The sequence below is a fragment of the Dama dama genome, chromosome 13 (assembly GCF_033118175.1).
Source record: "Dama dama isolate Ldn47 chromosome 13, ASM3311817v1, whole genome shotgun sequence".
Taxonomy (NCBI): domain Eukaryota; kingdom Metazoa; phylum Chordata; class Mammalia; order Artiodactyla; family Cervidae; genus Dama; species Dama dama.
In genome coordinates, this window is record NC_083693.1 from 41,474,046 (window position 1) to 41,499,945 (window position 25,900).

The following is a 25,900-nucleotide window of genomic DNA, read 5'->3' on the forward strand; positions in this document are numbered from 1 at the left end:
TTGGTTTGGGCAAGTCATTCTAGTACTGTGAGCCTCAGTTTGCTCAATTACAAATACAGTTCAACACAAAAGAGGACTCCTGGGAATCAGAACCTGGCTTCCCCCTGTGACTTCTCCAAGGAAGGCCTTCACACAGAGTCATTCACTCTTTCGTTCTCACTGATAATCAGAGTAGGGGTGAGGTGGGGGTGGATGCAACTGTTAATGAAGCTGGAGGGCCAGTGTCTCCAAATCAAACTTACTAATTTCTCAGAGTCTGGGAGTGACTGTGTTCTGCAGGGGTCAATGTACCGAGCCAGAAACAATCACAGGACCTCTTCCAAGGGGCCCCCTTGCCTGACTGCTGGGGACACTGGGGACTCAGGGGTGAATTAGTTACTGTCCTTGAAGAACTCAGTCTAGAGGGTGTTCAAGAGGGAATTCCCATCAGGGTGGTGCACTTAGGAGGGTAAGGAGTGTTCTCTGAGCAGGAGTAACTGTCCTAGTTTGCAGATGCTCCATAAGTAACCTCATTTACAGTACACCCACTGTAGTCGAGGCTTACAGTCAGATGCTTGGGCCTTTGGCCTCCACAGTAGTTTGGGACCTCACTAGGTGTATTAAAACACGTTTTTATCATCACATGTGATCTACATAATAGTATGGACTGCTCTGTGAACTTCTTGTACAGGACAGGAGGCTGAACCACAGGAAATAAGACGACCAAGTGGAAACCACGGGGCTCAACTTCCAGATAAATGTTCTTTCTGCTCTATTACTCTCCCTCATCTTACATTCACACAGTATCTGTTATGCTTTCACTTAGGGCAGAGCATATTGGGAAATAAAGCCCAAATCTGAGATAGGGCTCCAAACATCATGAGATCTCTGTTCTGATACAGAAAACCTTGGTCTTCAGTCTAAGGCTCCCCCAGGCTGGGAATGTACTTCAGCCTCCATGGCCTTGCCAGATGCTGGGCCTCCCACAGAATACACAACCTTCACCTCCTGGTTTTTCCTTCTTTACTCCCTTTCCTTCAGTAATTCCAACCAAGCTGCCACCCAGATTCTAGTCCCTACACCTGACCTACTTCCCTTCCCAAATCAGTGTTCCTTCCCACCTGCTCTCCTTAGTAGCAAACTTCCCTCCCCATTAGAGTCCCCCCATCCCCATGGACTCTGAGGGAGGGAAGGGTCCTTACAGACTATCTTTCTACTCCAATTTTTCACCCCTATTTTTGCAGAAGAGAAACAGGTCCAGAGGGAGGAAGGGACTTGCCTAAGGATATACTGCTAAATCACTGGCCATGCTACCCAGATTGCCGAACCACTAGCCTCAAGCTCTTCTACCTCTTCACACGCCAGCCACTGACAACTCCTTTCCCTCCATAACCCACAATGATCAGTCACCCAGTCCTCTTGAGTCTTTCTCAAACACATCGCCCCATTTTTATTCCTGCTTACCCATTGCCACTGCCCTAGTCAAATCTTCCTTACATCTCACCTGAATTGTTGGGACAGCCTAACTGGCAGCAGGCTACCCTATTCTGCCACAGGATTTAAAGGCCCTTCGCATTCTGACACCCCACCTCATCCACACTAGCTTCTTTTCCTGAATATCTCAACTGGTCTTTCTTGCTCACTCACTGTGTAACCTGGCCCCAGGGTCAGCTCTGTTGAGCACAGGGATGTGGGGTAGCCTCACCATCCCCCCACAAAAAAAAAAAAAAAAAAATCAAATGATCCAGGGGAGCATCTGAGTCAGAGTTTTGACTTTAGGGCTGCTGAAAATAGGAAGGGTTTCTGGATTGGGGGACCAGGAGAGACAAGAAACATCTTGGCTCCCCCCACCTACCCCTACCACCAGATGTACCTCTGTAGTCTTCAAACCGCTCATTACAACAGCCTTTCTGCCTCACCTTGCTGCTTGTAGGCACCCTTCTTTCAACCCACCCTCAGAATTCATCCAGCTGCTGGGATAGTCAGCATCTTAAATGGTAATTCTGGGCCTGTGGTCCTGTGACCCAGCATGCTGCTTGTACATTCTGCTATACAAGTCTTTAAGAATTTTAACAAGGTGGAAAAGTCTTCTTTGACTCCATCTTTGCAACTCTGGTTTTCATTACTATAGCCACACTTGAAGAAGCTTTTAATACTGCTTTGCATTTATCATTTTGTGTGCTTTGCTGAAAATGAGTTAGTTGCCCCTCCGTTTCTGCCTGAGTGACACCTCCTCCATGAAGTCTTCACCCAGTTTTCCTCAGCTATAAGAATCTCCCTGCTCTGAGCCTCTGGAGGTGTCTCTATATACATTTCCAAATTGCCTTAGCTCTTTCTGTATCCTCTCTTCAGCTAGGTCTGAAGCCCTAAGAGGGTACAGAGTGAGCATCTCATTCAGTTTCTGTAATGGCAAAAAGCAGCAGGTGCGGTATGAATGTGTCTGCCTCACCCCTGAAGGTGCTCAGGCAAGTGCCTGTTACCCCGAAGGCAGGACTTCCCGCTTACACCGCTCATTTTTTAGGCAGGCGCCGGACACGGTTAGGTTACACAGCCAGGGGAGTCGGGACATTCCAGTCAGTCGCTAGGGTATCCTTACCCGCCCCCTCTGCCCAGTTCCAAATGGGGTGTGTGTAAGAAGGATGTGGGGGCCGGGTAGCCCCAATAGCTCCTCCTCCAGGTTCACCCAGCGGATCTTCGAGTCCCAGGAGGTTTCCTTCCAGTCCAAGGGCCTCAAGTAACTCCAAGCGGCGGTGCGGTAGAGATGGGGCCCTCTGCCATGGTTGCGCCTCCCACTCACAGCTAGTTTAATTAATTTATTTCTATTTTTTGGAGGGAGGGGGCGTTCAATGAAGGGGAAGAGGTGGAGCAAGGGGAGGAGGCGGGCCCAAGATGACTGACGCGAGCACCGGGGAGCCAATGGCCCGTAGGGGGCGTTCCCCCCCATTCAGGACTCCTCGCCTGGCTCGGAAGGTATGTTAAACAGCTGCTTTTAATTTGGTCTCCCCAATCTCGGGCGTTTGGGGGGCTAGTTTGCCGGCCGGTCCCTTTGACCAGTCAGCCATGGTGCAGGCGCCGCGGGCCCTGGGACGGAGCTAGGGGAGGCTTGAAGTCCGGCGGCCGAGGGAGGCGAGGGGCAGGCCAGGAAGGAGAGCTCTTGGCGCCGCCCGCTCACCAGTGTGTGTTTCCAAGCCGGGCCGGATCCGCGGGGAGGGGGTCGGCCCGACCCGGGGTCGCCAGTGTACCGGCCGTGCTGCCTAGTTTATTTCACCGAGCGGTCGGTTTCGGTAGGTTTCGGTGGTGGGCTGGGTAAGGGGCCGGCAGGAGGAGATCCCTCACGCTCCTGGAATGCCTTAAAAAATTACTGTAAAGAAGAAAAATGGGGAGATTTCGTACACCGACTGGAACCGGGCCCGAGCTGCGGCGCGCGGGCTCGGCAGGGGGCGGCGGCCTGAGCTTAGCCGGCCGGGCCCACCAAACCGCCCGGAGTTGGTCGAGAGCTGGAGTTAGCGAGCGAGCCCAGGCCCGCAGCTTTCCCCGCTAACCACGCTGGGCGAGGGCGGCAGCCGCCCAAGGGTTTTGTTTCTGTCCGCAAACTTGTCGGAGGGGGCGGTGGGCGCGCTCAGAAGAGGCGCGGGCTCCTTGGGCCCGCGGTTGTTATGGACTCTGGGGGCGGGGGCAACGCCGGACTTGCGGGAGGGGCGGTCGCGGGCGGGGGAGGCCACCGGAAAGAGCCCCAGCGCCTCGGCAGTATACCCATGCGCCGGTCTGGGCTCTCCGAACTCCCGGGCCGTGGCAGGAGAGCCAGCGTTCGGCGCCGGAACCCGGCCCGGGGGTGTGGAAAACCTCCAGGAACTCGGCGGCTTCGACCCGCAGCCCCAGCTGATCCCTTTGCAAACATGGAGCTGCCTCCTTCCCCGCCCACCCCAAGGCGGCGACGGCGGCTCCTTTCCCCTCCCCCTGCCGTGCTGCTCGCCCGCGGAAGGGGCGGGGGCGGGGGCACCGGCGAGTGAGCGCGCCCACGATGGGGTAGCCTGAAAGGGGCAGTGAAGGTCGGAAACTGGGCAAACAGTCTCCACGCTCGGATCGGGAAAAGGAAATGCATCAGCGGGCGGGAGGGGCGCGGGGGGCGCGCCTGTCAGCCGGGATGGCGGCCGCGGGTTGGGGGGCGGGGCGCCGGCGCGAACCGCGGAGGTTGGGCGGGGCGACGCCAGGAGAGGAGGCGCAGGGGCCCGGCCCTTGGAGCGCCAGAATACCCCTGCTTCCACTCCTTGGCCTAGCCTGTTTACTATACTCCGGCGACGGCTTGTGCAACCGGCCTGGAGGCGAGCTGAGGGGCGGGGCCTTCCCTTCTCTCCTCCACCCGTCTCGGGCTTCTTCAGAGGGCCCGCCTTCTCTTGTTTTCCACTGGCTGGGCGAGGCTCCCTTTTTTCCTGCTCGGTTGTTGATTGGATGACATTCTTCCCAGCTCCGCCTATCGGAGGCCGGGCTGGAGTTTAAGTTGCTAGGATTTTTTTCCGTAAAGGGCGGAGGGAGGATTCCGGCGGCTTACGTGAGGCGCAAGGGTCCGCCCCTACTTCTGATTGGTGGAGTGGATAGTCCCGCCCCCTACGGGGGAGCGAGCTTGGAGGGGGAAGTCCACCCCTGTTCCCCGCCCCCTCCCCTAGCGTGTGTGTGCGCGCTCAGCACATGTGTAAGGCGCGCCTTGCTCCTTCGAACAGTCCTCCCGCCCGGAAGTCCTGGGCTTGGAGCCCTTGGCAAGGGGGGCGGGGAGAGCCGAGAAGGCACACGACGTTTCCTCCAAGGCTCGAGATCTGGTAGCCTTCGTTTTGAAGTTAGGGGTTGACGGTGTAGGGTGGCTTTGGGGGTCTTTGCTCTCGCGGTTCTGCAAGGGTTGGGAGGAGGGGGTGTGGTCTGTCCTTCCTCGCCAAGTACAAAAGTTTTGACCCTGCATCCTAGCTTTTCTCGCGACTCAACTACCCGGAGACTGCCGTAAACCTAAGCTTCAGAACGCTGCGGACGCTGCCAGTGTGTTTTCTTTCCCGCACAAGGCAGCCGCTGTCCTTACTAAGCTTTATCAAAACCTCTGAGCAACCTAGGATTGCCGTGGATGCCTTAGGCAATATCCAGGGCAGCTCATCCCCTGCTGACAGAGAAGTCGAGGGCGGCCCAATTCTGCTAGAGTTCCAAATGGTTCTTGATGTCCAGGTGGGAACGCCGTGTAGCACCCAGTGCAAGGAGCGGAGGAAGGCCCAGTTCTGCATATTTGCCGCTTCTTCGTAACCTCCTAGAGGTTTGGCCTGGGGGTCTCGTTTGTTTCGTCCGTGTGACTTATTTTTTGAGCTCTGTCCTGGGGCAGGGTTTGGCTCCCGGGGAGATTGTTCCCATCTGTCGGCTATTGATGAAGTTCACAGTTCGCTGCCTTGTCCTTCCGGTTTGGAGTCTGGCCCACCTGTTGCCAGCGCTCATTTCTTGTGGTCTCCGGCGGATTACGGAGGACGGACCAGGACCTGGGAGTGAGCTACCTGGGGCCTGCCTCTTGGATACGGACTCGGCTCTCTTAGGGGAGTATCCTTTATGCGGAAGAGAGCGGGAAAACTCTAGTCCCGCCCCCTCCTCTCCTGGCGCTCCGTGAGCGCCCCCCAAAGCAAGGCCAGCGTCAGTTCACCCTATTTAGTGAATAAATAAAAGCCACCTAGATATCGCTAGCACCTCGTCTGTGTTCAAGGCCATATTACCTACACAGAGAGGGCCTAGGAACTGTCATTAACACTCGCTGACCAAGGAGGAGGGAACAGCTGTTCTTATTCCGTTTCCAACTCTGGAACTTTTATCATTTCTCTGAAGTGTGGTGAAAGATTCATTTATGCCATGGCCTGTTTGGTCTCCTTTCTCAGTTCGTCGAGTCCAGATCTACCCTGGAGATCGCAATTGCCGTACTCTTCACGCTCCGCCTTTCAGAGGCTTGCCAGGGCGTTGGCTGTTAGGGCCCTGCCCTCATTTTGGTTATCTCCGCCCTCTTAGGACTGCATATTCAGGTTTAGGGAGTGTCGGTGTTAAAAGTATGCAGCCACCCCTAGCTGCGGGCTGAACAACCGCTGGAGCTATTCCTCGACTTTGATCTCCAGCCCTTAGTTCTGTATTCTACTTACTGAAAGGAGCTGTCGGCTGCTCCGCATATTTGTGTCTACAAGGAGGCAGTCTGCAGAAATGTAAATTGTAGAGAACTGAATGGGAAGGATGAGATTCTCTTTCTCTTTGTAAGGGGGGTCCTCCACGGTGGCAATGCTGCTGCCTCTCCCTTTCAGATCCCAAGGCATCGGATTCCCGCTGCTGCGCTCCGCATCACCTCCTGTTACAGGCCCTGGAACTCTCTGCGCTTCAGTCTCTAGTGTAAACATTCCACAAAAGGACTGCTAAGGTTCAGCCTCCTCGCGCAGGGCGGAGTCAGCTGCTTCCTAGACGGGCATTCTGACCAATAGTGGCTCCTACCGGCGCCGAGATAGCCAGTCTGATGGTTGGAGGCGGGGCCTGGCCCGGCAGTGCGTAGGAGGAGCCTGCTCACGGACATTTTACCCCACATCGGTTACTTACCTTCCTGGGGCAGCCGGAGAGCTAGGGGTAGCCTTCCAATCCGGTGACCGGCGAGGGCGGGAGCGGAGTTTTTGGGCCTGTAGCTGAGACGGCACGGGGCGGGACATGTAGAGTTCTCCAATGAGATGCGAAGAGCTTCCCTGCTTCCTCCAATAGTATTGTGGCTTGGGGGTGGGATTCAGCAATTCGTCTCCAATAGGCGGGGTTGAGTTAGGGAAGCTCCCCGCCAATAGGGGCGTGGAGAAGGTGAGCGGCTCCCCCCCCTCTCCCCTCCCAGCCGGAGGGAAGGGGCGGGCATCAGCAGGCAGAGCACAGCGATTGGCTGTATCTTTGACGGGCAGATAATACGGCCTGTGCGGAGCGAAGTTGAGTCTTCCCTCTGCGGGGCGGGCCGGGCGAGTGGGCGGGATTTCCCGGGTAACAGAGAAGCGGCCGCGGCGGTAGAGGCGGCGGAGACGGTTTCTCCATCTTCCCCCCCTCCCCTTCCCCCCTCGGAGTTTCCCTCCCTCCCTCCCTCCCTCCTTCCCAGTCTGGGCACTGGGGCCTGTGACCGCTCCGTTAGCGGAGGGGCGGCTGCCAGTCCGCTTTGGCGGGCCTGTGCCCCGCGCGGTTCTTGGGGCCTCCCTGCCCCAGAGGCTCACGCCGAGAGGGACACGCAGTGAGGAGCGGCCGAAGCAGCTTTGCGGTGAGAGCACGCTGGGCTGGGGTCGGGGCGGGGAGACTGGTGGCGGGTAACGCCGGAGCGAGGGTGTGTATTTGGGGGGGGGGGGCTGACCTCCTCGGCTTCCCGTAGAGCAGGAGGGCGGGAGGCGTGTGGATGTGTGAGGGGGGTGGGGGGCGGAGCGGGGTAGCTCTCGGTGCGGGAGGGGGAGGAGAGCGTAGTCCCGGTGCGCGCGGAGGGGGCGGGCTCTCGCGCCGCCGCTCAGGGGCGGGGCCGGCGCGCGCGTGCGATTGTGGAGAAAGGGGCGGGGCTGGGCCCTATGCTGAGTGTTCTTTGCCGCCGACCACCCCTCCAGTCCTCCCTGGTTGGGCGGGGCCTCGGCTGGGCGGCCTAGCACTGGCCTGCTGGGGTTGGGGGACGGGCTGGGGGTCTCCCGCCTGTGGCTTCGGGGCGCGGCAGGGAGGGGGCGTGAAATCTGCCTTCCTCCGCCTTCCTGGGATCCGGTTGGCCGGAGGGGCCGTACGGAGCGGCAGTGCCACTCCCCCTGACCGTCCTCCCCCTTTCCCGGGTTTCCGCCTCCTTGGCAAGCGAGGCGGGGCTCGGGAAAGCCCGCTGTCCTGTCTGGCTGAGAGTCGCGGCGCCTAGATCTGCCCCGCCCTACGTCTCCATAGGGTGGGAGGAGCCCCCAGACTGCGAACTGTGGAGGTGTCAGGACTTTCTCTTGTGGCTCGGCCAAGCCTTTTGCCTGGGGCCCGGGAGTCAGGTGCCAGAGCTGTTTGTTGTCCCTGCTTTACTCGGTGCAGCATGGATGGCACTGTGCAGCCTGGAGAGCGGGAGCGTGGTCCACTTCACGGCCCTCTTGGTTGCAATTCTTGGGCCGAGGTGCTCAAGGTCCTTTCGTTGCAGTCTGCGGTCGAGGGCTGCTCGTGCTGAGACCGTGCTTCCGCAGCGGTGCTGGTTGGGGGGAGGGGCGGAGAGTCATCAGAGACTAGAAATGTGGCCGGGGACAACCTTTCCCGGAGTTCCCTTGATGTTGGGTTACCGAGGCTGTATGGGGCGGGGCTTCCTCTAAGCCAATGGGATGGTGGGTAGGTAGTTAGACTTGGCCTGTTTCTTTGCCTTAGAACTTCAAATACAGTTAGCCAAGGAAAGGCTGAGAAAGCGTCTCTTCACAAGACTGAGATTTAGAAAAGGAAGTGTTGGATTTCCATTTTACTAAATGATTTTTATAAAAAATGGTGATAATAAAAACCTGAGACTTTGAATAAAATATTCCAGTTTCTCCAGCTCCTGCATTTTTTGAATGCCCTAATTGTACAGGTGGTCTGCTACCTAATTTCACAAATAAGTAAGTTGCAGTTTAGGTAACTTTAGGTGTTCTTGAAAAGTCTGGTTTTATGTAATTCTGTTAGAATATCTAGACCACTTTCTATTTATATTTATAAAGCATAATGTTCTTGCCCTATTTTATTAGAGAAGGGTGAATTTGAGGCTAGTGTATTGAGCCTTGTGTATGTGACTTGTTGCCCTGCAGTCTGTATTTGGAAATTGCCTTGGGACATTTCAAGGTTAATGAACCACTTTAACTGAGGGTTTTGCTCAGAGTTGAGACATTCTTTTTTTAAAAATTTATTTTAATTGGAGGCTAATTACTGTACAGTATTGTAGTGGGTTTTGCCATACATTGATATGAACCAGCCGTGGGTATACATGTGTCCCCCATCCTGAACCCCCCTTCCACATCCCTCCCCATCCCATCTCTCAGGGTCATCCCAGTGCACCGGCCCTGAGCGCCTGAGACATTCTCTTTTCTTAAGAGAAATTACTTGTGTTTTCGATACTTTTCATGAGAAAATAAACATGGGACAAATATGTTTATTTATTCCTTAATATCTTATCAAGCCCTCTGGCTAATTAGCTAAACTGAAGTTCACTTCTGGATTTGTGCTTTGCTCATTTGGGACTGAGAGCTTGGTGTTACTCATGTGAAGAGATTGTCCCACCTTCTTAGCTAAAGAAGTAGCAGTGGCAACAATAACTTTAATTTGGTTAGTGGTGACTGTAGTAGAACTGGTGTGGAGACAGGAAACCTGGGTATTTTTCCCTGTTTCTATAAACTGATAAAGTTGGTGAAAATAGTGGAGAATTTCCATTGAGGAAAGTTAGCACATAATTCCCACTATTTGTAGTGCTGTGTGCTGGGAAACATAGAAGACCTAATTCATGCCCTTGAAGACTGTGTGGTCTTTTGGTGAGCCAGGGTCAGAAGTCCCGCGTAGACTTTAAGAATTTAAGTAAGAGCTTAAATAATGCTGTATTAAGAAAGTTAATATCAAATATCAGTATCATATACTATAGTTTTGTCAAGACCCTAGATAGATTTGCATTTTGTAATTAAGGTTTCACCTAAAGAGTAAAAAAAAAAAAAACTTTTTTTTTTTTTTGGAAGGGGATATGTAGTAATTTCATAAGATTCCTGGCAAAACATAGTCCTGTTTACATCTTCCGTGCAAACAGACAAAATGCTGAAGAGCTTTGCCAGGCAGATGTTAATGGCTGTGAATTTTAGTTGGAATTAAAAGATTGTATCCATGGCATTCAGTAATCTAGTGCAGTGCTTTCAAAGGCTTTCTTACTCTTCTGGATAACTCTATCAATCAAGAATTTGTTAAGCTTTATTTTCTGTAGAGTCTTATAAAGATGATGTTAAATGCTTGTTCAAACTACACTTTGTCTCTCTTCTTGAGTAATAATAAGAACTTAACATTTACTGAGCCCTTTACTATGCCCCAGGCACTGACTTAAGTATTATACATTTATTAATGTTTAATGCTCACTACAGCTCTGTGTAGTAGGTGCTATGAAATCCATTTTAAAGATGAGGAAACAGTGGGAGAGAGAAGTTAGACATATGGTAAATGGCTAATCCAGAATCTGAACCCAGGCATTCTGGTTATAGAATCCAGGCTCTTAATGCCACACTCCAGCTGCCTCTGGTCTAAGGATAGTAAATGAAGAAGGAGTAGTGTGGAGGTGTTTTTTTTTTTTTTTCCTAGTTGTAGTAAAACATATAAAACTAACAATTTTATCTATTTTTAAATGTGTGATTCAGTGACATTAAGTGCATACACATTGTTGTGCAGTCATCACCTCCATCCACATTTCATCTATCCATATGATAGATGTTTGGTTGTTTCCACTTCTTGTCTAACTGGAATGGTATCTATTCCACTTCTTGTCTATGCTACTGTGAACATGATGGATAAATATCTCTTCAAGTACCTTCTTCGTATTCTTCTAGGTATATACGCGGAAGTGGAATTGCTAAGACATATGATAATTTTATGTTTAATTTTTGGAAGAAGCACCAATGTGCTTTTGAAGTCACATTTGAGGGGGAAGATTGAGCTTCAGATTCTGAAGGTTAAATGAGTCAACATGCATTGTTGACCACCTTTTTTAAGTTGAGGTGTAGTTGATGTACAGTATTATATAAATTTCAGGTGTACAACACAATGATTCACAATTTTTTTAAGGTTATTGAGCATCTTCTTAAATAGCTCTGGAATGACACAGGAAGAGTCTTTGTACCTGAAAAGTTTACATTCTTGAAAGGTAGATATACATGCAATGTGATTTTTACTACACGCCAGTATAGGTTGAATGTGTAAGAGTCAAGTACAGAGAGCTGTAAGGAATTCAGGGGAGAGCCCAGCTTTTGGTGGGAAGAGGAAGAAGGGACACTGAATAAGAAATAGGAGGGAGGAGTCTGAAATCAGAGCTGGTTTAAGGGAGTTGTTAGACATCTCTCAGAATAACCCAGAGAATGCTTTGGAGTATTAGAAAGGGTGGCGTTGTATTGAAAATGGCACATGGATTGTCTGTCTTCCAGAGTTTGTGAATCCTTTTCTCCTCAGTTGGCAGATGTGATTGCTTCCCCTGCTTAAGAAGGTAGTTAAGAAGCACAGGGAAGAAATTATGAACTTGGGGTAACTTTTTGTTACTCTGTTAAGATCAAGATATTTTATTAATATGGTCAAATGTTACTTCCTAAAACTTCTTTCCCTCCACCTACCTTCCTGTTTCTGTTACTTTAGTAAGTGAGTGGTCAAAGTAATATCTTAGGATTTTAATATTTTTCTTGTACAGTTTAAGTAATTAATTCCTGGTTTTTGTTTTTTGTTGAGATTAAGGTCAATAATGAGATGCATCCAGCAACATACTTGGGTGGTCTGAGTTCTGAATATTTCAAGGAGTTTTGCTTTTCTGACAGACATCTTTTTAAATTTGAATTTTAATTGTCTTTATACAATTATCTGTCCAGTTGTCTTTTAACAACACGTTAAAAACCTTTAACTTCTCTTCAGTTATGTAATTTTCTCTTGGGGTCTGTTTCTTCAAAAGGCAAGCCCTTCTCCCCCAAAGTCCCAAAAGATTTGCCCAGTGGGATTTGTTGTCAGATATAACCACATGCAGATTTTTGTCCTTGTGTATTTGCAGGACAGCAATCTGATACTGATTTTCCTCAGGGAGAGCTGCAACAGCAGCTCACAGTTCGTCTAGATTGGGACTGTATTTTCTCCATAGCTTCAGTGTCTAGGACAGTCCTGGCATACAATAGGTCATAGATCAGTAGTTTACAAACTGAACTCTAATGACATTTTATAGTTTGATAACTAGAGGACATCCTGGAGTATGAAGTCAAGTGGGCCTTAGGAAGCACTACTATGAACAAAGCTAGTGGAGGTGATGGAGTTCCAGCTGAGCTATTTCAAATCATAAAAATGATGCTGTTAAAGTGAGATGGTTGCATGACATCACTGACTCAATGGACATGAGTTTGAGTAAGCTTTGGGAGTTGGTGATGGATAGGGAAGCCTGGCATACTGCAGTCCGTGGGGTCGCAAAGATTTGGATACAACTGAGTGACTGAACTGAACTGAAAGTGCTGCACTCAATATGTCAATAAATTTGGAAAACTCAGCAGTGGCCACAGGACTGGAAAAGGTCAGTTTTCATTCCAGTCCCAAAGAATGTTCAAACTACTGCACAGTTGAGCACATTTCACATGCTAGCAAGGTAATGCTCAAAATACTTCAAGTTAGACTTCAACTGTACTTGAACCAGGAGGTTCCAGGTGTACAGGCTGGGTTTAGAAAAGACAGGGGAACTGGAGATCAAATTGCCAACATCTGTTGGATCATAGAGAAAGCTAGGGAATTCCAAACAAACATCTACTGCGTCATTGACTATGCTAAAGCCTTTGACTGGATCACAATAAACTGTGAAAAGTTCTTTTTTTTGTGGAAAATTCTTAAAGAGATGGGAATACCAGACCATCTTACCTTCCTCGTGAGAAACTTGTATTCAGGTCAGGAAGCAACGGTTAGAACCAGACATGGAACAATGAACCAGTTCAAAATTCTCAAAGGAGCACATCAAGGTTGTGTATTATCACCCTGCTTATTTAACTTGTATGCAGAGTACATCATGCAAGATACCAGACTGGAACACAGTCTGGAATCAAGATTGCCGGGGGAAATATCAATAACCTCAGGTATGCAGAAGACACCACCCTTATGGCAGAAAGCAAAGAGAAACTAAAGAGCCTCTTGATGAGGGTGAAAGAGGAGAGTGAAAAAGCTGGCTTAAAACTCAACATTCAAAAAATTAAGATTGTGGCATCCAGTCCCATCACTTCATGGCAAATAGATGGGGAGGAAAATGGAAATAGTGGCAGATTTATTTTCTTGGGCTCCAAAATCACTATGGATGGTGACTGCAGCCATGAAATTAAAAGACACTTGCTCCTTGGAAGAAAAGCTCTGACAAACCTAGACAGTGTATTAAAAAGCAGTGATGTCACTTTGCTGACAAAGGTCCATCTAGTCAAAGCTGTGATTTTTCCAGTAGTCATGTACAGATGTGAGAGCTGGACCATAAAGAAGGCTGAGCACCAAAGGATTGATCCTTTCGAATTGTGGTGCTAGAGAAGACTGAGAATCCCTTGGTTTGCAAAGAGATCAAACCAGTCAATCCTAAAGGAAATCAACCCTGAATATTCATTGAAAGAACTGAAGCTGAAGCTTCAATGCTTTGGCCACCTGATGCAAAGTGCCGAGTCATTGGAAAAAAACCTGATGCTGGGAAAGATAGAGGGCAAGAGAAGAAGGGGGTGACAGAGGATGAGATGGTTGGATGGCATCACTGACTTAATGGACATGAGTTTGAGTAGACTCTGGGAGATAGTGGAAGACAGGAAAGCCTAGCGTGCTGTGATCCATTGGATTGCAAAGAGTAAGCCACAGCTTAGCGACTAAACAACTAGAGGATACCTCTATTTAGTTGGCAGTTGGCTTCAAAATTAGTTAGGCTTTTATTGGTAGGAATTTCTAACTGATCCATCTCCTTTTTGCTCCTCCCTTTTGCTTCTGTTTTCCTCACCCACTCTTTTGTGTGAGTGCCTGCATGTTAGTTGGATTTACCGGCATCATGGTGCCGAATGTTTCCTCAGTCCTGTTGATATCCTCCAGGGCTAGGCTTGCTGACTTGCAGGCTGTTGAAGGATATACAGAGACACAGTCCCTTATTTTCAGCTCTGAAATACAAGTATTTTTGTTTGTTTGTTTGTTTCGGTAAGTTTGGAATTCAGAGGCACAACTTCCAAATTTTGGTAAGTTTGGAATTTGGTAATAAGGAATTCAGAGGCACAACCTGATCTAAGCTGTCCCACTTGGTGCTGAAATGTGAATGTGCTTGATTATGGAGAGCTACACTATGAACCATATGCCTTTCCAAAATCTAAGCAATACTGATAACTCAAATTTCTATCACTGGAAACCTCTCCTCTCTACTGTAGAGGAACAAATCCAGTTGCCCACTTCATACTTCCTCTTGGATAGCTAACAGGCATCTTTGACTTCTTTCTTATTCACAGCAAATAAGTACTGTTGGCTCTATATTAAAAAAAACTATCCAGAATTTGACCACTTAATTCTACCCTCTACCCCCAGCTACAGCAGTGAATGTCACTAACATCTCTCTTTCTAGCTTGGATTATTTCAGTAGCCCCTTAACTGTTCTCTCTGTTTTGTTACTGTCACTCTTCAGTCTGTTCTTAACATAGCAACCCAAGTGATTCCCTGCTTAAAACCCTCCAATGCCTTCCCATTTCAGTCTGAGTTTTTATTATGACCTATGAGAACAAACATGTACTCTCTACCTATTACCCCCCAACTCCATCACCTTTCTGACTTCATTTCCTATTAGTCTGTCTTTCCTCCATTCTGCTTCAAGTGCGTGGCTTTTTCCCTTTTCTTGGAAAACGCCAAGCACATATGTACATCAGAGTGCATTGCTGTCCCCTCTGCCTGTAATGCTGCTTCTACTGATCTTCACATGGCCAGCCCCTTACTTCATTAACTTCATTTCATAAGTTACCTTATTAGTGAGATATTCTTTGGTCATTATTACCTAAAATTTCAAAAATTCTCCTCTGCTTTTTCTTCTTAGCATGTGTCACTGTCTAATATTTTGAACACTGTTTATTATCTTGTTTATTTCTCCCACTAAAATGTGAACTTCTGGGACTTACTTCCCTGGTGGTCCAGTGCAGGGGGTCTAGGTTTGATCCCTTGTCAGGTAACTGTATCACGCGTGCCGCAGTGGATAGTTTGCATGCCACAACTAAGAATCCCGGCTGCTTCAAGTTAGACCTGATGCAGGCAAGTAAATAAATAAATATATTTTTTTAAACATGTAAACTTCCTGAGGAAGGAAAAGTTTGTTTTATTTTGTTTACATCTATATTCCTGGCTCCCAGAACAATGCGCGACACATAGTATGTGCTTACTAAATATTAGAGGATGCATACATGCGTGAATGAATGATTTGGTTTCCATCACAGCAAAACACTATCCTAAGCACAGTGGAGGATACAAAGATGTTTAAAGGTTTGTGTGCCCATGTCTGTGTGGGGCAGAAATATAGCTAATAGAATAGAGGGAATATGAGGTGAGTGGCACATCTGTCATCCACAGAACCACCTTGAGTTCTGTTCTCTATAAGACTTTCTTTAAAGCTGCAGCTAACATAACTTCTGTTATACTTAATCTGTAGTTTTACACTTGCCAGTTAATTTATAGAAAGCTTGTCACACGAAGTAAATGTTAATGTCCTTGAGAAGAGGGATACACAGTGATTTCCTGTTTTTAAATTCCTCTACTTTAATATTTAATTTTTTAAACTTTTCATTTTGAAATAATTTTATGCTTAAAAAACTTGAGAAAGTAATACAAAGAATTGCCATATAACCTCCACCCAGATCTCCCAAATGCATCTTACATAAAACTACAATACAGTGATCAAATCAGAAAGTGAATATTGATACAGTTGTTAGTATCTTTTGAATTGAACTAAGTACTTTCTTGTCCATTTTTTGTCTATAACATCAGTGTTAGTTAGACCCAATTTTAGTTTTTGAATTTCTTTTTTGAGCAGTATTAACTACCTGTGAAGATTTATATTTCATGACTTTATTCTTTATTAGAGGTCTTCAAAAGAATGGAAATTTACTTATTTTCTTTTTAATGAATAAACTGGTTCTAGCTTTTACCGTTTATACATCTGACCTCCATTGTAGGATCTTGATGATCTTAGTCATCCTATGTCTTGAAGCATTTTGGTCTTTCATCATCTTAGGAATTACTTTATTATTACTGATCAATTATTCCCAACCTAGATAGCGTATTAAAAAGCAGAGACATTACTTTGCCAGCAAAGGTCTGTCTAGTCAAGGCTGTGGTTTTTCCAGTGGTCATGTATGGATGTGAGAGTTGGACTGTGAAGAAAGCTGAGCGCCGAAGAATTGATGCTTTTGAACTATGGTGTTGGAGAAGACTCTTGAGAGTCCCTTGGACTGCAAGGAGATCCAACCAGTCCATCTTAAAGGAAATCAGTCCTGAATATTCATTGGAAGGACTGATGCTGAAGCTGAATCTCCAATACTTTGGCCCCCTGGTGGGAAGAGTTGACTCATTGGAAAAGACCCTGATGCTGGGAGGGATTGGGGGCAGGAGGAGAAGGGGATGACAGAGGATGAGATGGTTGGATGGCATCACCGACTTGATGGACATGAGTTTGAGTAAGCTCCGGGAGTTGGTGATGGACAGGGAGCCCTGGCATGCTGCGATTCATGGCGTTGCAAAGAGTTGGATACAACTGAGCAAGTGAACTGAACTGATGCTAAAAAAAACCCTGAAATAATAAGTGGAAGAATGATGAATTGCCTAGAAGGATGTGTTGTGTGCATGCGTGCCTACTCAGTTGTATCCAACTCTTTGCAACCCCATGTACTTCAGCCCACAAGGCTCCTCTGTCCATGGGATTTCCCAGGCAAGAATACTGGAGTGGGTTGCCACTTCCTACTCCAGGGGATCTTCCCTGATCCAGAGATAGAATCTGTATTTCTTTCATCTCCTGCATTGCAGGTGGATTCTTTACCACTATACCACCTAGGAAACCCTAGAAGGGTGATGCAGTAGTAAATTTTTAAGTCATCATTTCTTCGGTTTTCTTACTGCTTTGCCCAAAGCATTACAGCATCTTTCAAAAATGTATAAAAGAAGTTGGGGGAAAAAAAAAGAAAAAAGAAGTTGGGGGATGCCATCTGAAACATTATGTAAGATGTTACCAATTGAGTTATGAGTGAAGAGTAGATGACAGTTCTTTATGCTACTATTTTTATAGTTTTTTATAAGCTTTCATTCAACATATTTCATAACCTGTAATCTTTTATTTTCCTCCAGTAATGGCAAAGAGGAAAACTAACAGAGGAAGACATTTCACAGTTGTCAGAGGAACTATTAGATGAAAGTAATGGGCGTCCCTGGTGGCTTGGTGGTAAAGAATCCACCTGCCAATGCAGGAGATGTGGGTTCAATCCCTGGGTCGGGAAGATCCCCTGGAAAAGGAAATGGCAACTCCAGTATTCTTGCCTGGAAAATTCCATGGACAGAGGAGCCTGGTGGGCCACAGTCCATGGGGTCGCAAAAGAATTGAACATGACTTAGTGAATAAACAATAACAATGCAACAGATAGCGACACTCTTGGCTGTGATGGTGATGGTAGAACTGATTGCATAAGACAAGCTGATGACTTTGAGGCTTTAGAAGATAATATCCTAGATGAATTTTCTCAAACTGAAGAATTTATGAGTGGACAATATATTTCTGAGGGTAGGATACTGGCTGGAATATGATGTCCTCATCCAGGACTCATTCAACTAGAAGAACTTAGGAATGCAGCATTTTCAACAAGAGTGTAAACCATTACAATTTGCTAAAAGGATGTACAGTGGTATTCTGCTAAAACTTACTTGACACAGTTTGTAAATGGACAGATGCCCAGAGTTGTGTTTGATGATGTGAGGGCAAAAACCAATAAAAACCCCAAAGTAATAAGCTAGAACTTTACTTGAGATAAGTCTGTGCATGACAGTTGACGACTAGTCAGTTGCATTTTAAAGGATATTGCTTATTTTGGTTATATGTATCTTCAAAGTCAGGGAGATCGTGGAATAAAAATTTGGATTTGCAGCTTAAATTCTCACTAAAATTTCTAATAAAGATGTTTCTAGCTCAAATGTTTAATGATAAGTTTTTCTGGCATACTGGGGTTAAAGGTGAATCACATGTTGTAAAGAAAGCAGCGTTACCATCTGCACATACAAGATGATTATCCTGAATCACCTTTTTAAAAATTGTTGTCACACTGTAGTATGACATAACTTCATCAAAGCTCACAAAAGGTATATATCAAATGGGATTGTCATTATATTAATCCAGGTTTCTCAGCCTTGGCCCTATTAGTATTTTGGACTGAATCATTCTCTGTTGTGGGGGACTGTCCTGTACACTGCAGTGAGTGTGGTAACATCCCCGGTCTCCATTCATGAGATGCCAGTAGCACCCCTCTTCTGGAATTGTGACAACAGAAAATGTCTTCTAACATTGCCAGATGCACCCTGGAGGGGGGCAAAATCTCCCCAGGTTGGAGGACTGCCTCTTCGGAAAAATATGAAACTACTTTTGAGGGGAGGCTTGGGTATCATATCTTGTGGTATTTTGAGGAAAATGGGTTGTTAATTTTGTTGAGCAATTATTCTAGGTAATGTGGGAAATCTAAATGGATTGACTTTTTCATTCTGGAAACATTTTTCTTTTTTTTCACTTTCTAGCAGATTTAAATCCAGAAGTGGATTTTTGGACAGATTTTGAAGTAGACTGTGACAGGAGTTTTACAGGGTTGAAGTAATTATAGTCACTTGTGCTTTGACAACAATTTTTTTACTTTTGAAGAGAAGCTTTCCATTTTTTCAAGAGTATTCATTGAAATAAAACTGACCAGGACACTTTTTATGTGATTTCACGTGATGTAGTAAGAGAGAATAATTTCAGATTTTTCTTTTACTATATAAATAAAAGATCTTTAAAGTGTGCCTAATTCAAGATAATACCAACACAAAAGCAAGAGGCACTAAAGGGTCAGCCATAAGTTAAATGCATTTCATAAAGAAAGTTGTGTGTTAAAACCCTCCATAATAAGGTGATATGTTTCATGCACACTATTACTTTGAGCTTATCTTGACTGAAAAAATTCTATTGTTTCCATTTAAGCCAATGTGTGAAATTTAATCTAAATTAAAAGATTCTTTAAAGTTGGATTTTTCCATTTGGATTTTAGTAATTATGGAGAAGTTTCTGGATTTCTCAGAGGCCAACACTTTATTGTGGTTAAAGACATTTAGTTTGTAAAACTAGAAAATTAGTTTTTATTTTTCTTGTCCTGATTGGGTTAGTTTTTACCCTGCCCTTCTGTCTGAAATGTGTCCCATTCGCTCCTCAGTTGTTCTGTCCTACTCCAGAAGACTCTCCTGCAATGTCAGAATTATCCTGCTTTACTTACTTTATTTGGGAATTATGATTACTTTGCCTGATGATTTGGAGCTATTCCCACTTTTTATTAAAATAAATGACCTGATGACTTTTTGGTGTTCTGTGCTATTGTTTGTTCACATTATGCTTTCTTTACTAGTTTCTATCCCTCAGAGTGCTTTTTTTTTTTTTTTTTTTTGCTTTTTCTGCCTTCTTAGATTAGAGTTTTGATAACAGGGTAACCTCCAAATCTGAAACAGTTGGAGACCATAGTCAGAGATGAAAATCATGTCAACTGAATCGGGGCTTGAAAGTAGTTTTCTAACTCTTGCGGCTCCATCATCTGGCGTTCAAATACTTTATGGTTTCGAATTATACTGTACCTCTCTCTAAGGAGGATGCTCTGGTCTGTCCAGTATTTCTACTCCAGATATATCATGTATTCCAAGGAGAAAGAATATCTACCCTTTTGTTCCTTTAACCAGCCATGTGACCTTGAATAAGTCACTTAATTTCTTGGAGCATCAGTTTCCTTCCAGATAGAAGGTTTCTGAGTGTGCTCAGCCGACAGGAGTGTTGTGAGGAGCTGGTGGCAATCAGATCGCAGGACTTGGCTGTTGTGGAGCAGGGAATGTCCCTTTCAGTGCTGGGGCCCCCACCCTGAGCACAGGGCTTGGCACTCGGGAACTCTTTGTAGGATAGATAAATACAAAAATTTTATACAGCTATTTACTGCCTATAAGTCCAAGGTACTATAATATTTTAATTCATCGTGTATACTCCCATACCCTAATTCATTCCTAATTTTCAAAATATAACTACCTTCTCCGTATAGGATCTTTCTCAGTGTACACATTTCTACTCCCTTCCCAGTTGATAGTGCTTGTTTGTATCACTTGTGAACTAGTTTGTATTATTAGCTTTTCCTCCCACGATTTGATATAATTTTATAGTTGACACCCACATACACACACTACCTGGATTTTACTGTTTCCATTTTTACAGTACTTATTTTATTATATATCCACCTTTCCATTCCATCATCTGTTAATCCAAACTAATTTCTTGGTGATATTCTAAGTACATTTCAGACATTGGTACACTCTTTTGGGGGGGGCCCTTGGCAGTGAAAGTGCAGTGTCCTAATCATTGGACCTCCAGGGAATTCTCTATACTTTTATCTAAGTGCTTGAGCATGCATCTCCTTATCTAGAGTTCAATACTTGTTTCTAGAATTTGCACACAATGAAATGCAGAAATATTAAAAGAGTACGTTGTGTATGTGTTGAGAGCATACTGTATATATTCTGTAGCTCATTTTTTTCACTATTCTGCCTTTCCCTGTAGATGAACCCTAATCCTTCTAATTACTACATAGTTTTCTAAATATGGATGGATTCAGTTTACTTAGCTATTGATAGATGTTTAAAATTTTCATACTTTGCTGCAGTAAATATACTTAGCAGATATATAGGATAGAGACCTAGAAGTGGAATTGTTAGGTAGTTAAAGGGTATGCACATTTTCAGTTTGATTTAAAAATTTAATAAAAGCTTGGAAGTTGCCAACCAAATAGTCTTTCCCAATTAGCACCAGTAGTGTCTCCTTGTACTCTCACCTACACTGAATGTCATCATTCTCTTTTTAATTTTTGCTAGTTCCTTTGGGTAATCATTTTTACATTACTAGTGAGGCTGTATATGATCTTTCCAGCTAGCTGGGATTCCGTGACCAGGGATCGAACCCACCCCCACCATCCACCCACATTGGGAGCATGGAGTCTTAATTAACCATTGGACCATCAGGAAAGTCCCTCCAACTAGCTTTCAAACTTTTCTAGGGCAAGGGTTGAAATCTTCTACCACCTTCATATCTAAATATTTGCTAAATGAATGAATGAGTGCTGCCAGAGCATTCCTGCTGTTGGGTAAGGCTGAAGAAAGGATGAATAAGGTAAGTGTGTGAGAAGTTAAAGAAAGCAGAAGTTGCTCAACGTGTGTGTGTGTGAAATTAGTAAAGGAACTCTTTTTTCCTGTTGTTTGTCTTCTCTTCTGTGTGAGGTAGGATAGTGAGGTGGTTAAGAATCCAGGCTCTGGAAGCAGGTTTCGTGGATTCATAGCTGTGCAACATTGGGCAGTTTACTTAATCTTTGTGTTTCAGTTTCCTTATTTGTAAAATAGAGAATAGTAGCACCTTGCTTACAGGGTTGTTGAATGGATTAAATTATTCCTGGTAAATTGTGCAGAATAGTGCTGGACACTCAATATATGCTGCTGTTATGTTAATTATTATCGTTCCCTTCTGCATATGCAGTATTTGAGCATCTGTGATGAGTGTCTGGAAGGTGAGAAATGCAGACAAAGTTGAAAAGGACTCTTATCTTGAAGAAGCTTACAGACTTCAGGCTTCTTTAGGGGAGTGGAAAAACATTTTGATAACCTGGATCATAGGGTGGGATTGCAAGGATATAATTGGTGAGTTAAATTGTCCCCACAATCAGTGAGAAAGAATTTCGAAGGCTAACTTAAGGAATTTGGAATTTTTTTTTTTTTTGGCTGCACTGTGTGACCTGTGGGATTTTAGTTCCCCAACCAGGGATTGAACCCAGGCCCCTCAGCAGTGAGCATGCCTTATCCTAACTACTGGACCACCAGGGAAATCCTGGATTGATGGATTTACAACTGGATTGGATTTGCATTTGAGGCCAACCATTTTAAAAGCAGTGTAGACTGGATGGGAGGGAGGCTGGAAGGTGTTGGTAATGAAGGATGATAAGGTTCCAAAATGAGGAGTTGCCTGTATGACTAGGGGAGAAACATTTGATTTGAGAATCATTTAGGGAATAGAATTAAGAGTGGTAATTGTTCAAGAAGTAAAGGGCGGTTCACAGAAAATACAGGCCTCGGGCAGCCTCTTCAGTGTCATAGAGATGGTCTGGAAGGCAAACTCCAGAGGCAAATGCAGTTAACTACTTTATAGAATCACACTTTATGAAGGAAATGATATTTTAATAGCTAAAAGATAGGACATGATCTCAGAATAAAGCATAGTTCTCTAATACTTAACCTTTGGAAAACTCACTGCAGCCTCCTCCCCCTTCTTTTTCATCTTGCTATAGACTTGTCCGTAGACCAGCATTTGGGAATAGCTTCCCATGTGGGGTGGTGGTAAAGAAGCTGCCTGCCAGTGCAGGTGACTCAGGTTCAATTTCTGAGTCAGAAGGGGCCTCTGAAGAAGGAAATGACAACCCCCTCCAGTATTCTTGCCTGGAGAATTCCATGGACAGAAGGGAGCTAGGCGGGCTACAGTTCATGGGATGGCAAAGAGTTGGACACGACTAGCATGCATGCACACAGAGTAGTCTAATTACATCCTTTTGCAAATAAGAAAACAGGACCAAAGTTACATAGCTTCAAGTCAGTTCAGACTAGAATCCAGGTCTTCACAGGTACTCTAGTCTTTTTTCCTTAGTCTGTGCCGTGATCTTCTGATCTAAATTTGGTTTTCCATTTATGAGGTATCGACTGGCTTTTGGTTCCAGCGATTAATCTCAGGTGTGTTTAAGCATCTAGGTTCCATGCCAATAGAACCCAAGATCAAGCTATGATCTAGATCATGGGTTTACATAGAAGTAGCAGCCAAGAAGTCTTTAAGACTTTTCACTCTGTTCATTTATTAGACTTACTCCCAAATAGGTTGAGATTGAGTGTTCATAGTCAGTTGACTGGCAGTTCTTAAGTATAAATAGCATGTGTAAATCTATATTTCTAACTTCTTAATATGTCTGAAAAATTTTGAAATATTGCGCTAAATATGCTACTTCATACTAGAAAAGCCTAGGAAGACATAATCAGTTAAGACATTCTAAATTATTTCCCCTCGGCAGCCATCAGCAGTTTGTTTTCAACTCCAGTTAACTGAATTCAACATATTATCATATAAATTTGGGAGACAGTCCTTTGATCTAAATTTATAGTCAATAGTAACTTCCTGGCAATTTAGTGGTTAAGACTCCACGCTTCCTATGCAGGGGGCTTGGGTTCAATCCCTGGTAGGGGGACTAAGATCTCGTATCCCTCACAGCAAAAAATATAGTATAATCTGCAGAAAGATTAATTATGGCTTGAGATTTACAGAAAGATAATATTGAAAATGGCTGGCTTGCAGATGAAACAGTTGTGCTCCAGTGTCAGAGTCTAACTTAGGTTTGTGAGAGTGTGAGAACAACCCAAGATGCTCTTTCAGGGCTGAGCACCCGAGTGACAGGCATGCTGAAGATGATGGCGAGGCTGGAGAAGAGGTGAAGCAGCCTCGAGGAGTCCTTGTGGGGATTGCTTCCCCTCAGGGCATGCACATTCCCAGGAAATGAGAGAGATTTGGGTGTGTTTAGAAAGTAGGTAACCCACTTCCCCCCAATTTAAAAAAAAAATCTTGCTTTAGGTGGAAAGGGAGTGGCTTGTGAAGTCTGTTACTGTACTTTTAATCTTCTCACCACAGCAGTGGTATCTTTCTTAAGCTACTTTTTGTGACCAGAAAAGTGGTAGGGCTTGGCCCCATTTTGTCTTTGGCTGACTAGAGCTCTCTTTCTTATTGATATGCTTGTATTAATGATACCAACGTTGGAAGAGCTCCGAAAAGACCTATCTGGATTCCTGGCCAGAGTGTTACTAGACTTTGTGTGCTGCGGGAAAGGAAGTATTCCCGTACAGGGGGATTATTAAACTTGGGGGTTCTGCAATCACTTTAGGATTTGAGAGTATAAGGAGAAAACTTATTAATGATCAGTTTCAACCTTATTTTATTTTTGAAGAAATAAGTTTACATGGAAGGAGGAGCTTATTGGGATGTACATAGTTTTTTAAATTGGCAAGTTTACAACCATTGTCTTACTACTGGCTTAGTATTCTTTCTATGATACCATTTAATTGTTGAAACATTTCATACTTTAAAAATTAGACCACAATTATAGTACTAGCTTTTGAGAGGAGTTAGGAAGAAACACTTGAATGTTTTTATAGCCAGTGAATAATATAATTAATATTAGGGATGATGGCACTTGAGAAAACCAGAGAGTAAAGAAAGGTGTATTTGTGTGTTTCTAAATTGGAGGCTATTTTTCAACTTTGCAGTATCAAGGTAATTCAAACTGGGTTATTATTTACATTTTTGTCTCTCAGTTATGATAATCTGTCCACTGTTGGGAGTGTGTGGTCCCCCATGCACTTAAACTACCCAGTGATCATCTCCAGATGCAGTAGATAGTCATTGACTCCAGGAGTTGAACTTTTGGGTACCTGGTTGTGAACGTTACATTGGAGTGTGAACTGGTTTGCATGTTGTTGCTTTTGGTTTCTGCAGGTTTTGTAGTGCATCCCTGAGCATGAGCGCAGAATGAAGCGACGTTTGGATGACCAGGAGTCACCGGTGTATGCGGCCCAGCAGCGTCGGATTCCTGGTAGTGCAGAGGCTTTTCCTCACCAGCACCGGGTGCTTGCCCCTGCCCCTCCCGTGTATGAAGCGGTGTCTGAGACCATGCAGTCAGCCACAGGGATTCAGTACTCTGTGACTCCCAGTTATCAGGTAAGCTGGAGCCCAGCAAGGGACTGGGGTGAAGGAAGAACACTGGTGATTCATCCAGTTGCAGAGTTTTTATTAAATGTTCAGGTATTAAAAATCTATTTATGGGATATATGTAAGGTATTAAAAGTAATGTAAACAATGTACACTTGTGTATTTACCACACACATTTTTTTAGAGTGTTGTTGTAACCTTTGAAGTTCATTGTGTCTTTCCCTGGTCCCTTTTGCTTTCCTATCCCTTTAGAGGTAGCCACTAATCTAAACTGTACTTATTGTTTCCATGACTTCCCTTAGTGTTCTAAAGTCTTTCTTCTCACTGGTTGAAGTGTAGTTGGCTGACGGTGCTGTGTTGGTTTCTGCTGTACAGCTCAGTGAACCAGTTGTGTGTGTACATGCATCCACGCTTTAGCTTCTTTCCCCACGCAGGCCAGTACAGAGTATTGACTAGAATTCCCTGTGTTATATGAAACCATTTTATTTATACATACAGACAATAAAATTGTTTAGTTTGGGTATTTTTGAACTTGTATCTAAAGTAAAAATGTATATTTTCGTCTTGGATTCATTTTTTTTTAACCCATTCAGTGTGGTTCCTAAGACTTACCCATTTTCATATATGTGACCAATTAAGTAGAATTTTCACTCGGTTATGAATTACATGAATATATTCAATTAATTTATCCATTCTTCTGTTGATAGAGTATCAAGCTGTTTCCAGACTTTTCCTGTTAGACAGGAGCTGCCGTGAGTGTTCGCAGATTTTCCTAGTACAGTAGTACTCACAGTGGCAATCCCTGGCAAGATAAGCTTGCACCAGACTATGAGTCGGTGCACTACATATTTTATCAAGAAGGTTTTGCTATGGAAATAAAAAAAGGCAGTGGAATAAAGCAGTGTATTTATTAGTGAAGTAGTTGGTTTGCATTCTGGTGCAAGCTGCTTATTTTTTCAGACCATTCTGCAGGTCTGCTTATTTAACTTCTATGCAGAGTACATCTTGAGAATTGCTGGGCTGTAGGAAGCACTAGCTGGAATCAAGATTGCTGGGAGAAATATCAATAACCTCAGATATGCAGATGATACCACCCTTATGGCAGAAAATGAAGAAGAACTAACGAGCCTCTTGATGAAAGTGAAAGAGGAGAGTGAAAAAGTT

At 45.0% G+C, this 25,900-nt stretch overlaps 1 protein-coding gene across 2 annotated transcripts in view; it reads left to right on the forward strand.

Annotated features, from left to right (window-relative positions):
* Positions 1-2,924: 2,924 nt before the first annotated feature.
* SIN3A (SIN3 transcription regulator family member A) overlaps positions 2,925-25,900 on the forward strand; it is a 65,995-nt gene continuing 43,019 nt past the window's right edge. The window contains exons 1-2 of one of the 2 annotated variants that reach the window (XM_061158957.1): positions 2,925-2,949; positions 24,524-24,745. In XM_061158957.1, the coding sequence (XP_061014940.1) occupies positions 24,557-24,745 (189 nt within the window). In that variant the 5' untranslated portion in view covers positions 2,925-2,949; positions 24,524-24,556. Of the gene's footprint in view, positions 2,950-7,077; positions 7,256-24,523; positions 24,746-25,900 lie in introns of those variants that run through there. The other variant, XM_061158956.1, reaches the window with a different exon arrangement.